Source organism: Opisthocomus hoazin, chromosome 8, assembly GCF_030867145.1.
Source record: "Opisthocomus hoazin isolate bOpiHoa1 chromosome 8, bOpiHoa1.hap1, whole genome shotgun sequence".
NCBI lineage: Eukaryota > Metazoa > Chordata > Aves > Opisthocomiformes > Opisthocomidae > Opisthocomus > Opisthocomus hoazin.
Genome location: NC_134421.1, coordinates 17,374,915 through 17,387,618, shown reverse-complemented (window position 1 = coordinate 17,387,618; position 12,704 = coordinate 17,374,915). Strand labels below are relative to the sequence as shown.

General features: G+C 47.0%; 1 protein-coding gene across 4 annotated transcripts in view; it reads right to left on the bottom strand.

Annotated features, from left to right (window-relative positions):
* The window catches only part of ZC3H7B (zinc finger CCCH-type containing 7B), a 46,987-nt gene extending 36,465 nt beyond the window's left edge, over positions 1–10,522 (bottom strand). For 3 of the 4 annotated variants that reach the window (XM_075427764.1, XM_075427766.1, XM_075427767.1), the window contains exons 1-5: positions 10,059–10,522; positions 4,143–4,203; positions 2,161–2,194; positions 1,576–1,773; positions 569–727 (exon numbers count right to left, since the gene is read on the bottom strand). In XM_075427764.1, the coding sequence (XP_075283879.1) occupies positions 569–727; positions 1,576–1,773; positions 2,161–2,194; positions 4,143–4,195 (444 nt within the window). In that variant the 5' untranslated portion in view covers positions 4,196–4,203; positions 10,059–10,522. The remainder of the gene's footprint in view (positions 1–568; positions 728–1,575; positions 1,774–2,160; positions 2,195–4,142; positions 4,204–10,058) is intronic. The other variant, XM_075427765.1, reaches the window with a different exon arrangement.
* Positions 10,523–12,704: the final 2,182 nt, after the last annotated feature.

Here is a 12,704-nt window from a genome sequence, read left to right as displayed (position 1 = left end):
TATATACAGGTAGTCCCTTCTGAATGCAAAAACTTACACACCTGTGAACATAAAAATAACTACGACCTGCAATGTCAAGGACACCTTCACATGTCCCTTAAGAGATAAAAAGCTTTATCAGCTTGCCTTAGCAATCAGGAAGTAAAACATGAGATGTTTTTATCTAAAACAGGAAAAGTATACATGTTTTCCTTCCAGTGCTCCAGTTCCCATTTGTCCCACACTCCCAGTCACTCCCATTAGACATATAAAACCAGTTAATTAAAATAATCTCACGTCCTTAGTTCACATTTTGTTAGGGTAAGGTTTTGCTCTCCACAAGTCGGCCACCAAACCTGCTGTCGCTAACTGGTATCTCTGGCTGGTACTATCTGTAGAGGGCGACTTGATCTGAAAAAACATGGGAGGTCAAAGATCTTTTTCAAGTCAGAGAATTTCTGGGCATAAGCATGTCCCAGAACAGCCAAGCTTCCTCTTCCACTGTCCTCTGGCCCCACACTAAACACGTTACGGAGGAGGAAGGTGGTAAGCCAAGGAAATCAAGCTGAATTGTATGTCAAAAACTTACATGTGGGAGGGACAGCAAGCATCGGCTATTGCACTCATATGCTTCTTTGTGTCTTCCAAGTTCGTTTAAGGAGCGGGCTTTCCGGAAGAGCGCTCGGATGTTCTCCTTGTCAAGACTTAAAGCCTTCTCACTGTCTTCCAGTGCCTTCTCATACAACCCCTGCATGGAAGAGACCACCTCAAGTCAGCTGAGGTACAGCAGACTAACCTCTCCTGTGTGAATGCAAACGTTTTATCTCTCAGCACAAAACAGGAATATAAAAGACAGTTGGAAATACATATATTACCTCATACACAAACGAGCATACAAAACACACAAAACCTACAGTAATAGAACATTCTGGTGAATGCCAGAATTAAGGCTGCTTGAGCATCCTTATCTTGTCTCCCCTTCTACCTTGGGCATGTGACAGCTAACAGTCTTTAATCATGTGACTGCTTGCTAATTTTTTTGTGGGACTCAGCCTCCTTACGAACACAATGGACCTGCTCTGGGGTTGTGCCATAAAGGAAAGCTGTTAGATTCCTCAGGAAAATGGAAGCCCGCAGCCTTTTAGAGCCTGAGTATTTCAGAATCCTTTCCATTTGTGTGCTGAAAGTTCCATCAAGACCCAACGCCTTCACACTGTCTTCCAGTGCCTCACTTCAGGAAGCAGGAACTTCCAGAGTAATACCCAAACAGTATTCCACAGAAATCCTCAGTTAGTACTGGAAGGCACTGGCTCTTTTCTACCTTCAGATTGCAGTAACTCGTCACCAATGTGGAAGGAACTGAAGGTACTATAGGCCTGACCCCCTCTCCTTCACATCCCTCCTCTGGTCTTGCAAGAAACAGTGCGATAGTGTGGAGGTATCAGAGTTTTATGTGTGTCATCGTCTTCTCCAGTGCTGGAGATGGGAGCAGACAAAATCAACTGAAACCCCTCTTGACATCTTTTCTAACTGCATGGCACTGCAGCCATGATGTCCCGTCCCTGGCCCTTGGGGTTGACTTGGTAAGGCGCTCACCATGGCAAAGTAGCAGGCAGCTCGGTTGACGTGCAGCTTGCACAGGAGCTCCTTCGGGATGGTCACCTCGTCGGAGGCTGCGTAATCCGCCACGTTCAGCCCTTCTACATACTGTACCAGCGAAAGCTTGAAATCCTTCTCTCGAAACAGATCATTGCCCTCCGCAAACAGGTTTCCCACCAGCTTCTGCAAAAAGGCCTGGGCAGCAGGGAGAGAGCAAATAGACCAAAGTGGATACTCAAAAGACAGGAGAGGTTTCCCAGTTTCTCATTCTCATCATATGTTTTCTCAAACTTCCTCTTCCTGCCCACTAAGACTCTCCTGCCTCCCACCCTCCTGTAAAACATCAGTCTTTAGGTAGCAGAGAAATAATCCAGTCAAATCTCCTTCCTTCTTAAACACTCAAGTGTTTTCTCCTTTCCCTGAAAGTTGACCTTGTCAGAAACTTTAAGCTTTAAGTTACAGACAAATCGCAACAGACTGTCCTATACTCTCCACTTCTGGTATGTAAACTAATGGCTGTGCAGCTGAACAAATCTTGCTAACCACAGAGTTCTCAGCTTCAGAAATCATATTTTTAATTACCTCATAATCTTCTTGGCTTAGGGGTAACGTGGACCTGAAAAAAAGAAGAGAAAATGCTCATGAAACAGGCATCCATCCAAACATGCTTTTGTCTGACGAAGAAACCATCTTTCTGGTTCTCTGCTGATGATCTCAGTGAGTTATGGAACATTTTATCACTTCAAAGGCAGCTGGGGTGAAGAGAACACAATTAGGGAGCATTATGCTCAGTGATGGCTTCAGTGGTGCAAAGAGGTAGCCAGGTCCCAAAGGGTTTTGACACTAGAGCAATCTTATTCTCAGCTATTTTCTGCACATACACAATCCTCTGTAATGCGCCTTCAGACAGCCACCTAAAAAAAAAATCTTTGAGAAAGTCCCATGAGAGATTGTCACGGAGAATACAAGCATATTTTACTTGCATCTGGATCTAATGAGAAGTACCAGACTGTCAGTCCAAGATCTCCTCAAATTCTCTGTGTGACCAAGGACGTACAGTGACGAATGCAATCACTTTCCTCTGGGTTAACTTAGCCACATGCCTTTAGGCCTACAGCACAAAAAGAAGGGAGAAAACAATGCAGGTTCAGGAGGCCATTTAACTCCAGCTGTCTTGGCCAAGGCTGCCAGGCTGTGCCACAAAACTGGCAGCGCTTGTGTGGATAACATCTACCCCACAACAGCACTGAGAAATAGGAGGAAGGTTCCGTTCTTTGAATTGGACCATCCAAGTCATCCAGGCTTGGTCCACGTACATTTATTTTTTTCTCTTCAAGGAAAAAAAAAATAGGCTCTAGAGAAATCTTTAGCACTTTTCATAGCCCTCCTCACCTTTGAAATTCAACATTGTATACATGACCTTATTGGTCAGAGACTACACTTTAATTTAGATTTCATCTAATCTAATCATCAGCTACTCCTTAAAATTAAGTACAGGAAATGCCATGTTTGCCATGCTTGTAAGAAACATTCATGCCTCTTGTAAAACTGGACTACCTCTTCCACATCAAAACAAGCGAACAAATGACACTGCCCCTGGTTCACAGTTCAAGATACACTCCAGAAGCATGAACAACACTCTGTATTTCTAAATTATATTCTTGCCAGGAATAGTGTGCATTTTTATAAATGTTACCAAAATAAACCTCACAATTGCCTCTCTGAAACTGGGTTATCAGCCCCATTTAGTCTCTGACAGGGGTGAAAATATCATTGCCATGCCACAGGATATAAACTTCTAATGTGGAAGATTTGGCTTTTTTTCCTATTGTAGATGCAGATTTCAGCTATAATAACTGCAGGACTCAAAACAGACCTTAAAAAACACCAAACCAATCTGATTACAATCTTGCTACTTCCTTGCCCACCACGGAACCTAGACCCGAGTCTGAGGCCTTTGCTAACTCAAGCATTGGAGGGAAAAAACACCACTGTACTTTACAAGAAAGTACTTGGACTTGTAAGTACTACATAAGCAACCACTTCAAGCTCTACTAGGCCACATGATATTCACAGAGGAGTGACCTGAGGCACCTACCAGGTTGGCAACTGTAAAAGAGCCCAGGTCATCTATTTCTCCTATAGGCACCATATGAGGTACCTGGCAAGTCATTTACCCTGCTTTCCCCACCTGCAAAACAGAAACACTATCTGCCTTCCTAAGAAAGATGGGATAACCTTCTTCAGCCAGCACTTTGAGATCTTCATGTCGAAGATGAAGTAGAAGGTCCAAGTACTATTAGCATTATGCTGACTATAAAGATCATTCTGGAACTGCAGTGAAGGGCAAAACCCAAGGAAATTAAAAAGATACATTTTCAAGTTCAGAAAGCTGGCAGGAGAAGAAGCACCCTGAAGAACCACTGTGAAAATCCCCAGGACCAATATGTCTTTCCTACACAGCAGGCCCAAAGCGGTGAACAGAAAGAACTCAGTTCCTGCAATCCTTGACAGGAAGACAACCACCTCCAAAGTCACAGGAAACAACAAGGTTGCCTACTTACTGAATGAACTGAAGTCCTTTCTCTATTTCTTGTTTTCTCTTTTGTCTCTCCATTATAGTCGCTGCAAAGGAAGAAGAAAAAAACACCAATACAAAATGAGTCATTATAGGTCTTGCTGGCAATCAAGCAACACAGTATTTTGTGCGTGCCTGAACTTACTACTAACAAAATGTTCCAGACCAGATGCCCTGAACACCGAAGTCCGTGATTTATCCCCACAGCAGACACAAGACTGGAAGCAGCTCACTACCAAGTATCTGCTTTTTCTCACATGCCACCACCCGGCTAGATGGGCAAAGAGGAATTACTTCAGTCTGAGCTCTCTACTTAGGCTGCCAGTAAATAAAGCAATGGGAACCAACTGTTGCCATGACTGCCTTCTAGGAAAGGAAAAAAAAATAAAAACCAACATTTCCCCTGCACTAGCAGTCACCTCAGGAATTTGTGCTAGGACCCTCCCATGATAAGCAATTTTGACGACTATTTATCTGGGACAGATTTAAACAGGTTTACTGCACGGCACATGAAACAAGTGATCTATGTAAGGTGTATGGAGGCACACCACAGAGAGAGATGCGAAGGAAGGAGATGGAATTGCCGTGGTCTACTTAAAAGGACAGTAATGAATCCATGCAATGGGAATTTCATGCTGAAATTCAGTAGGCAAGAGCAGCAAAGACTTGGGAACGCTCCTTTGGAGAGATGACAGTGTTTTCAATTGGGGCGGGCAGCACCCGAGGAAGGCTCAAGAGAGGGTTATCCCCACTTAGTCAGGGACACAAACAGACATAGTAACTTGTCCAAGTTTGAACAAATCCAGTCTGGGTCTGACCAAATCCAGCCTGGGTCTCTGCGACCACAGACAAGCACATAGTATGACGGAGCCATTTTGGAGTAACGTCCCTTTTCTCAACTGAAATAGGCTTGAATCACACCATCACATACATGAGAGTCATCCCCTGCAGTATGGGAGCAAATCTTGGAATGGCTCCTCCCTGACCTCTTCCCAAGGTACAAAGGTCTGCCACACAAGAAAAGAATAAAGAAGGGGAGAAGGGATGACCCATTGTGGCAAAACAAAGTTCATGACAGCAAATTTTCCAGCCTTGCCATCAATCAGCTGCAATCACAAACAACGCTCAGCATTTGAGGAATGGTAACTTGGGGACAAAGAAACACTGAGATGAGGTGGGGCTGAAGACACTGTGGCCCCCCAGCCTGGGATCACCTCGGAAGAGATTACAAGAAGAACCAAAGCCTTTTCTCTAACTCTACAGTACAGCAGCTTGGAGAGCATTATTGCCCAGCTCCCTTTCACATTAACACCATCCCTATCATTCTAAGGTATCTTACGGTATCTACGGCACGTTCAGTCTGGAATGGGGTAAAGGGACCTTTAAGGTACGGGAAAATCAATCCTGACAACTCAGCAAGCCCTTATTGATTGTGCTCTGCACCACGCAAAATGTAGAATTGATACCTGCTCTTTACCAAGAAACATTTCCACCCAGACAGCAGTAAAAACCACAAAAGAGGACAGAGCAACCCCAGAGCACTGTAGGAGAACTGCAAGGGCCATCAGAGACAAGAGGGGGGAAAGAGCCACCTTGGGAAATGACGAGATAAATTGGGAGGGAGGAGTTAGGAGATCAAGCAGACCTTCACAAAGACTGATAGGGGAAAGGACAGGGAGGAAGGAGGAATTTCTAGCTGTCTGGTCCCTGAGTCCCCTGAGTCCCAGTCTCATCTCAGACCCCTACCCACACACTCTCTGCTCATGGTCTAGGAGCCCAATTTAATCTCAGGTCTAGGCATACTTCCTCATCTGAGCTATACTGCAGGTGTACCTGTCCTCAGTCCTATTTCCTGGACAAACCTTGGACCTACACTCTAGGCAGCTTGTCTCCAGTCCCATCTCTGGCACCATCTCCTACTACTGGACTTGCTGGCTGGACCCTGGACCCGATTCACCACCTTATCTTCTTTGGGACTACTGATGAACCCCTGCTATCAGCATCTTGTTCTGCCTGCGCTGTTCATATATGGTGGGACTGTACCCGAGCTAGTGAGGGCACTGCTGGTGGCCATCATCACCTTTGGCTCCTAGCTTGTCCTCCCTGGAGGAGCAGCTCTGCTCTTGCTGCTCCCTGACACGAGACATGCTGGAGAGAACAAGTGCCAGGGAAGCGAAGCAGCGGCTCATGGATCTGATGAAAAGGGAGATTACTGGCGACTGTGGGGAGAGCAGCTGAACACTGGCAGGTCATCACAAAGTCAATGGCTGCACTCCAAAAATGCTGTGGCACATCTTCACAACTGTGTATGTCCACAAAACACATCATCACCTTGCAAAACTTCTGAGACGCACTGCCTACTTCAACCTCTGCTTCTGAGATCAGCTTTTAAAACACCACTGCAAGGAGCACCAATCAGTACCTGTTCTCATGGCTACCCTGACCCCGCTGCTAGAACGTCCTACATAGCAGGATGTGGGCACATGTTACAACAAGAACTGGTTACTGCTGCTTGCCCACAAAGCAGGGCATTCAAACATTATTGACCAAAAGCCAGAGTGGGACCAAACGACTACAGGGAAATGCTACAGAACGACTCCTTCTTAGAGTTACCCAAGTCGTCTCGCATACTGAAGCTTCCTTCTGTTTTTTCTCTCCTCACCACCACTGCCATCGCATTCAACACGTGTATTTCCATCCTTGCTTCATGTGGATGGCTGACCAACCTACTGCATCACTGTAAGTCCCACAATATCCAGGTAGTCTTGATCCTTGCGACAAGCCCCTCATATAAAAACCCTGTGCCCTGCATGCTGTTTACTCTCTGCAGTCCTACCCTCATCTTCCACCACGAACATTCTCCAACCCAAGACCCTCCATTGCTTTCTTTAGACATAAAACTCAGGTCTGATCTCCCCTCCAGACAGTTGCTCCCTGATACTGCCCCACATTCCTCTCTCCTTGCAAGTGGGTGTCCAGCTTCCTCTGCTAAAGCTCCGTCATGCCTTCAGGCTTATGTCATGACTTTGCACAGAAGACTCATCTCCTCGTGCAACACCCTCAAAATGCACACCACATGCTGCTGCCCTAACAACTTCTTTTGCACCTCTTGGGAACAACCATCCTTCCCTTTCAATCTGACTCCACAGCAGCACCCTCCTCCACGCATGGCGGACCTCTCTCCATCCTGTCTGCCCCACCACTGCTGGAGGCTACCATCCGGACTCCTCCTTTTGCTCCTCACGCCTCCTCCCCTGCTGCCTCCCTGGGAAACACAAGTCACTTCTGTCTCCCCTTGTAGACCCAGCCTCTCCACCATGTCTCACTCAACTCTCAGACCAAGCCGCACACTCACGATGCCAGCAAACCCAACACACAGCGAGCCACCCATACATACAACACTCTGATTCTGCCGCACACCATACCACCACTGATGCATAATTAATTTTAAGCGCAGAGCCTGTTTAGCTTTTGTTTTCTAGGTCTTCTCGGTCTTTTAAATATTTTTAGAAACACAGCAGAAAACATTTCATGAAGCAGTGTGCCAAAGCGTCCTTTTTTTTTTTTCACCCCACCAAATCTGTCTGTCCAGACTTGTCTGGTCAAACAGAATTCGAATTGAGAGTATTCATCCCCACCACAAAGCTCTTATCCTTTCAGTCCGGAGAAGTTTATCCTCTCTGGTCCAGCATCTAGAGAGGACTTTATTCACAGTTTGTCAATGAGTTACAAACTATTTGCCAGACAGAAATAAAATGCTGCAGACAGGCAACATGGTTTTCTTGCCTTCAGAAGGAAGCACCAGCCAGTGAACAGGGTGACTCAGTCACAAACTGGGTAGATTCATAGTATGAGACACTATGAGATGAACGAAAGACTTTAATTTACCTTATCAAGGACCTGAATGTTATTCCCAATCCTGCCAGAGCTGAATTTGGGCAAAGTTTTTCATACTATATTTCTGGAATGGCAATGAGTTCACACTTGACCAACTTCCAGGCTTCAACTGCAACATTTCAGTCAGAAATAAGTGCACCGAGATGCAAGTGGCAGGTTCTAGAGCCGAGATGGTCGCTCAGCCCCAGGCTGTGTGCGCTCTCCTCCAGGCAAAAGGCTCCAGGATGCGCTAGTCTGCAACATGGTGTCTTTCACTGGCTGCGGTCTGGCCACCTCGGTGGTGCAGAACAGTTAACAGGACTCACGTCAAGCAGAGGACAAGCCGCACAGCCCACCACAAACATGGGCTCCCACTCCCTCCCACAGCTGCCCTCTGCCATGCCCCACTCACTCGGTCTGAATGCTTCTCCCAGCCGACAGCTCTCGGAGTCCCTACTACCACGCTGTGCCCACCAGGTCCGACAGCCCTGTCCCTCCACGCACCGACCACCCCAAGGCACCTCCGTGGCCGCTCTCCCACACCCCGGCACCCTGCTAGTCCCACTCCTGCCCCGGGGCACCATCGGGGCAGCTGTCATCGGGGTGCCACCAGCTTCATCCAGCAATACCCCCAGCGAATGCAGGGCGAGGTGGCGACAACCCCCTCACCCCTAGCTGTAAATAAAAGCAGTGACCATGTTTCCCTGGGAGGGGAACAAAGGTGGCAGCCAAAGCCTCCAGAGACCACCTCAGCCCCCATCGCTCCATTTCCCTCTCCCTCCAGCCCTGTGACCCACACGTAACACCCCACATACTGCAAACCACCCTTTGTGGTTCCCCAGCCCACCAGACCCTGCCCGAGGGGCACCACAGTGCAGCCCAGGAGTGGGGAGCGGGCAGTGGGGTGACGCTACCAGGTCTCTCGGCCACTCGCTCTTGGTTTCACGCCCACCCAGCTCGCTCTCCCCTGTCTCGTTTTAAAAACTAAATGTCGGGGCTGGTTCCCCCACGGGTGGAGCGGGAGCCCCCGCTCGCCTCCTCCCCCCCACCCCAGCACTAGGCCGCCGATCCCCGGCCTTGCCTAGCGGCCGCCGCAGGCGGAAACGCCACCTCAGCCGGCCAGGGCGCGGGGCCGGCGGAGCCTCCCGAACACCCCGCGGCTCGGCCGGGCGCCGGCACCCCGGCATCCCTGCCGCCCCGGACCTATTGGGGGGGGGGGGGGGGGTGTCTCCCGCGGCAGGAGATATCCAGGCTTCCCCGGGAAAAGGAAAACGAACCAAAACATACTCTTCCTCCTTGCCCACCCCCCATCCGCTTAAATAAAAATCACACATCTCGGGAGTCTGCGAGGCGGCTTTAAGATTAAAAAAAAAAACCAAACCACAACTCCCCTGCCACCCGGAAACTGTCTAAAGCATTAAAGAATTCGAACAAAAAAAAAAAAAAAGGAAAATAAAAAAATCCCGCAACCTTCTTATTTGATAAACTTTACAAGCCCCTATGGAAGATGCATCTGAAAAGCTATTCCACAAGGGCTTCTCCGCTGCTTCATGGGGTTTATACCAAACAAGAGAGGGAAACTGCAGCCTAAATACAGACATGAACACAGCTCTCAAGCCTACAAACCCCAAACGGGCACAAACGCAATTAATACTAAGTTCTTCATAAAAGCCCAGGGGCTTTTCCCCCAGCTATCCACTTCTAGACTACTACCACATTTTTTATAGGGGGTGGGATTAGGATCTCTGACAATTATTTTTTTGCAAACCCCACATTTTTGGCGGAAGAGGGGGTTAGCTTCAAAATCTCGCCCATATTATTTTTCACCACTTTTTTTTTTTTTAATTTGCAATTACACAACGTTTCATCCATGCACTTACTATCTGAAACCTTTACTTTCTAATGAAGCAACATCCAGATTTTCTCGTTTTTCAAGTCCACCCCTTTCTACATACACAAGCACACACACATACGGACTTGGTTTAAGACAAAAATAATCCCCCCAAAATAATAATAAAGGACTCACCTCTCCTTGGGTTTCCCCCCCCACACTTCGTATAAACTTTCCGTGATAAATGGTATTGTATTACTAGAGATATTATTAATGTATTATTACTAGAAGTAATAATAATAGTAAGTGCTATTTAATTATAGAAGGCAGCATTCTGCTTCTGGATCGGCTGCCCCTGCAGCTCCCTCCATGTGCCTCCTGATCTCTTTACTTTCATTTCCAGGTCTCGCTCGCTCGCTCGCTCGCTTGCTCTCAGCTGCACCAGCGAGAGAAAATGCCTCCCTGCATATCCTCTGGGCCCTAGAGGCTACCGCTTTCCATTACAAAAATTCACAGATCTTTCCCTTGTGGTTGGTTTTGAGATTCTTTAAGGTGAATTAGGCTCGAAAAAAAGAAAAAAAAAAAAAAAGAAAAAAAAAAAGAAAGCGCTTAAGCAGTCGAGGTTCCGCTCTTATTTTAATGCAACATTTTTCTTCCTCCTGGTCATCTTTGCTGATATAAAAAAATATACCCCAAAAGAAAGCAAAGCCGCCTCTGCAGAGTGATTGCATGCACGCGAAGCGCAGCAATGAACCGAATTACGAGACACCCCCCCCCCCCATACACAGACGGCATTATCACACACGCGAAGCAGCGACCCTTTTGCCCACCCATACGTGTTTGCTGGAAGGGGGCCAGAGCCGTTGCTTACGGCAGAGCAATCGTCTTTTCCAGCCAGACCTTACTTATTCCGCCCCGCGCTGCTGAGGGGGTTCCCTGTAAATAAGATCTCGTGAAAACATAAATCTTTGGGTGGAAAGGAATACACAGGGTGTGTGTATATAACATAGTTATATTACATACTCTTGTGTGTTATACAATATGCACATGTAATATATATGTACATGCATATATATTTTTATATTTAAGTATATGCGTACAAGTTTAGGCACTTTTTTGGAACCGGATTTTTGGTTGGTTTCCATCCCAAATCCCTCACTATTTCCAGCAAGTGGACTGAATCCCCACAGCAGCCCACGCCAGCAGAGCCCCAGGAACGGAGCTGCCGGTGGGACGCGGGGGGCCCAGCGGCACCCGCTATTCCGTTGTGGGAAATGGTTGTGAAGACAGAGATGCACAGACCGCCTGAGGCGGGGGGCTCATCCACCCCTGCCCTGCTGCGCTGCCGGTAAGTTCAGACAAACCCTCCGAAACGAGTTCCATGCCCGGCTCCCAGTCCAGCCTCCCCGGTAGGAAAGGTTCTCCTCTCCCTAAAGGATTCTGTCTACCGTCAGATCATAATTTCCAGAGTGACGCTGGTTTAAATTATCTCCTCTTTTCTAATGTAACCTGTGACATGTTTACTCCTCAGTGTCTCGCTTCTCTATTTACAGAGACCCTAAAGAGCGTCACTTTGTGCTAAGCAGCTCCGACAAGATTCAGACGCAAGTACCGCGTATCATCTGAAGTGTACTAAACTTGTTTAATATTTAAAACATGTTGATCAGAAAAAGAAAGACTTCATTATGTTGAGTAGGATTGGCTTCTGGCAGCTCTGTCAACACAATAAGCTGATAATTTATGAAATATAGGCTGTGAATTGTATAATGTACCATACGACACTGGAGAACACCGTCTTACGCTCTTCACAATATTTAATCACAATGCACTTTTTTTTAGATATTCATTATGATCCAAAGATTGCTGTTATTCATGGATAGGGCAATGTTTATTTTCATTATCTCTTCAGCAGATTTGTTAGACCTTATTTCTAGGCAATGACACTGTGACAAGTAGAGTCTAACCAAGCTGGGCCTCTGCTGTAGAAGCCACTGGGCAAAAGATGCATGAAACGACAATCCCCGTCGAGGGGTGGCTTTGGGCAGAAGAAAGGTGGAGCTGGCCCTGTGAGGGCAAGTAAGCACCAGGAGACCCGACACGCCAGATCACACTGGGAGGGCAGCACCGCACAGCCATTATGCATCAAACAAGGCACAGAGCCCATGGCACCTCCAACCCTGCTGCACCTCTGAAAGGCCAGGCATCACAGCTGGACGAGAAGAAGAGGAGAGCTCGGGAGAAGCTCAGGGGAAAGAGGAACAAAACCCAAATCTACACGCAACTGAGCGTTATACTGGAATAAGCACTATTTTTTAATTCAAGAACATTTATTTTCAGGACTGCAGTTCCCCACTGAATGTCACGTTATACTTCCCTCCGGCCCCCTTTCCTTTGCCTGAAGACTGAGAGGCGTCCGGCAAGGTCATGATCCAGCATGTACCACTCCTCCCACGAAGTAACATCTTTCCTTAACCCGAAAATTTCCACAGCTTGCCAGCATGGTTGACAAGGTCCTGTGTGCAGGTAGTTAGCAGAGTCAAAACACCGCCAATCCCTGCTATGAACTAGTTACATTGTTGTAATAATTACTTTGATTTGTAAAGCTATTATTTTAGGGAGAATGAATCTATGGATCTATATGACCACAGCAGAGTACACCTTCATTCCAACCTAGCTGCATTCACAGTTAAGGACTTTACTCTTGCCCCTCTGGCCCAGGTAATTAGCCAGTATTTGGGAGTAAAACAGAGAAGGGGACCGAATGTATTTGATATGATCCTGTTCATTGCTAAAGATGGTGAGAAACTATTAAAAAGTGCCAAATTCCTTGCTCTTAAGTTC